This window comes from Carlito syrichta, unplaced genomic scaffold (genome assembly GCF_000164805.1).
Source record: "Carlito syrichta isolate Samal-C Ts95f unplaced genomic scaffold, Tarsius_syrichta-2.0.1 Scaffold235741, whole genome shotgun sequence".
NCBI lineage: Eukaryota > Metazoa > Chordata > Mammalia > Primates > Tarsiidae > Carlito > Carlito syrichta.
In genome coordinates, this window is record NW_007179837.1 from 1 (window position 1) to 3,249 (window position 3,249).

The following is a 3,249-nucleotide window of genomic DNA, read 5'->3' on the forward strand; positions in this document are numbered from 1 at the left end:
TGCAGCCTCAACTCCTGCCGAGTCTCCATCCTGCCGCCTGCCCTACAGACTGCAGACTTGCCAGCTCCCGTGATCAAGTATGCCACCTCCTTAAATCTATCTCTCTATGTCCCCACCTCTTCTCCTGGTTCTGCTTCTCTGGAGAAGCCTGGCGGTTATAGGCCGGTCGGGAAAGACATGAAGACAGGAGAGAAGGCTGACGACCTGTGTGGAAAGCCAGTGTTCTAAGTCTGAGAGAGAAATACATATGTCTATCATCTTCTGCTGCCTTATGTCCCATGATCTAGAGTTGTGAGCCATCAGTCTCTTCCCAACACATGACAAGAAACTGACATCTGAATAACTGACCAACATGTGTGACTTTTGAAAACTTTCTTAAATATATGAAATCTCACCTCTAGGGACCTGTCATGTCGAAAGCCCCAAACGCAAGCAGCAACAGACACCGGGGAAACAAAGAACAGTGGCATGAAGACCAGAAGCCAGAAGTGGCTTCCTCTCTCGATTCTGTCACAGACCAGAACTTCAAACATTAGCAGAAGCAAGTGGATGCCCACTGCAATCAGCATGGCCTTAAATTCCACACACGTTTCTCCTTCTGCTCTAAAAAGGGAGAGAGGGAAAAGAAGAAAAAGCCCCCTCAGTTCGGAATCTCCATTACAAGCAAGCAGCTATTGGCAGATACTAACTTTTGCTGACACTTTGAAATTTACTTGTAAATTGGACAAAAAGTGAAGGAAAATCGGGTAGCGAGCTAACTTGAACCAAATCTTTAATAGGTAACCTTTCAGCACCAAAGAACTACTAAATGACAAGAAATGAACACATTACAGCCAAACCAGGCTTTAATGTTTTGGCTATGTAAGGATGTTCTTAGAAGCAAAAGCCAGTTACGATTTCCCATACAACGCCCATATACTCTTTTGTTTATTTCTTTAAATTCCTCAGCAAGAGTTACTTCCAAGAGTATTCAAGCTGACTGCTTCTACTGCTAAAGCAGACACATATCCCTTAGGTCGCATAATCCTCATCTTTCAATGAATAAAAGTCACATAAGTCAGATAACATGCAATACTATAAAAACAACTCTAGCTCTGTGAACAATGCTGGTTATAGTTCAACAAGCCATAGTAACTACTGTTAGGTGCTATTTTAAAATGAAAATAAAAAGTATAAATGGTTCTTTATTTTCCTTTTGATTCCATTAGGATAAATTAACACCTGTGGATGAAAGAGAGAGAACAAATGAGTTAAATCTGTGTTCAAATAAAATCAGTTTAATTAGCTGTTGAACTATCATGCATGGACTTTAAATAGATTTATAATTGAAAAATGGTAAGGCCATTGATTAGGAAAAGGCTTTATAATGCACTGAAAAACTACAATGTTCACTCAAAATACAGATGAACGCTTCTGGCATATATATCAGAAGATATATATATATATATATATATCTTGCTGCTGATACATAAACCTGAGTTTAGGACACAGATAAAAGAGGTCAGATGTTATTCCTGTAGGACCCTACAGCTTTCCTTTGGACATGTACAGACCATGTATGTACGCTCCATACATTCACCCCACACCCACAATTCATTTCCTTGCTCAAAAAAACCTTAAATCAAACACTTCTAAATATTAATTAGTGGAACTCAAAAGGATTAGTTATTTACCTTTTCATTCTTTGAGAAGCAAACATTAGTTATCTGAAAATACCTCATAAAAAATAAAAGATGGACAGCTACACAGGTCATCAATCTTTCAAAAAACATCTAGGAACTTTAAAATAGTTGCACATGAATGTCTCTCACCTGCCAAGGTTCTTGGTGTAGCTAGTTTAAAGTTCTTCGAATGTATAATATATAATCTATGTGATCTGAATCTTATTTTTGGAGTTAAAAACCAAGAATTTTAAAAGTTGAGGTGGCTGATTTCAAACCAGGCAAAGTGGGGACCCAAGGGAGGCCCAAACTTTACCTGTATGATGACCACGTGTACACCTAATCCTGAATTGTACCCCACATCTTTAAAATAAAAATAAAAGACTTAAAAAAAAAAGTCGAGGTAGTCTCAACTTCTACACTTTTCTCACATGAGCAGCTACACGTATCTCCCCCTTCCCTCCCCACCTGACTACTGGGCATTCCTGCTCTCCCCATCTTCCTGGAAAAGGTGCACAGTAGCCTCTACCCTCAAGCCCCACCCCCTTTTCCTGCATGTGTTTCCAGTCTCTATGAGAGAGAAAAGGAAAGACTCTCACAGGCCCCAGCAACATCAGGTTGCACATGGGAATGAGCTGACTCCCAGGAATTTGGACCAGCTAAGACATCCAAGAAGAGCAGGGTAGTGGGGCTGGAGATGGTAAAGATCACCCTTCTCCCCTGCCCCCAAAGACTCTGCTCTCCTTCTCAGCAGCCAGCCTCAACTTTCCTCATTCCCAGCCCCTGTCTGAGGGGCTCATGGTCTCCCAGCCAACCCACCTCCCGCACAGCACTAACAGCCTTAAAACCCCAGGACAAGGACAGGGGGACAAGAGGAGGCCCAGTTTCAAAATTGACTTGGGGGAAGGGAGACCCCTGATGACCAAAGTTGGAACTGTGAATGCCTGTTCTCATCAGAGGAGGGTGGTTTCGTGCTTCTTAGTCTAGAATGGCATGCCAGTTCTGTGTTTGGGTGCATTTGGGGTTATACAGATATTTGTGGGCTGGCAGGGAACTTAATCTCCCAAAATAACAGTGCTTTGGTAAGAAAATACATATCAAACACCTATTTTCCAAAACATGGATGAGATCCCACTTTGCCTGTATTGTAGTTCTTGTAAAACCCCAGCGAGATAGAGAAGGAAATGGACCTTACTTCATTAAAGGTGACATTGCTCCCTCGGGTTAGAGACCAATGGATTTTGTAAAGCAGTATTACCGATATTGAGGATTTCGTGCCCAGACTCCCGTTCCAACTGAGGCTCCAACAATGACCATCAACTTCCACAGCCATATTGGAGCAAAGACGGCCCAGTAACTCCACTGAATGATGCCATCCAAACGAAGGGCCAGCAGCACAGAGAACAGCAGCAGGCAGGCATAGATGAGGAATTTACTAGGGGAAAAGTGAAATCATTAAAGAAGATTCACTTTCACAAACACGTGATCCTGAAATGGGAAGTAACAAGAGCAACATTTTCCAGCACGTAGAAAGAGTCACAAAGCCCCTCCCACTGGGGAGCTTTTCTGTCTTCTCAATAAATCCTGC

The 3,249-nt window shown here is 42.2% G+C and overlaps 1 protein-coding gene across 1 annotated transcript; it reads right to left on the minus strand.

Moving 5' to 3' along the window:
* Nucleotides 1-348: 348 nt before the first annotated feature.
* LOC103253523 (transmembrane protein 185A-like) lies at nucleotides 349-3,123 on the minus strand (the record flags this gene model as incomplete). Its single annotated transcript, XM_008051808.2, has 2 exons — nucleotides 2,920-3,123; nucleotides 349-603 (listed from the first exon to the last, which is right to left on the minus strand). Coding segments are annotated over exons 1-2 (314 nt in total), but the record flags the coding sequence as incomplete, so codon positions are not given.
* Between the last annotated feature and the right edge of the window lie 126 nt (nucleotides 3,124-3,249).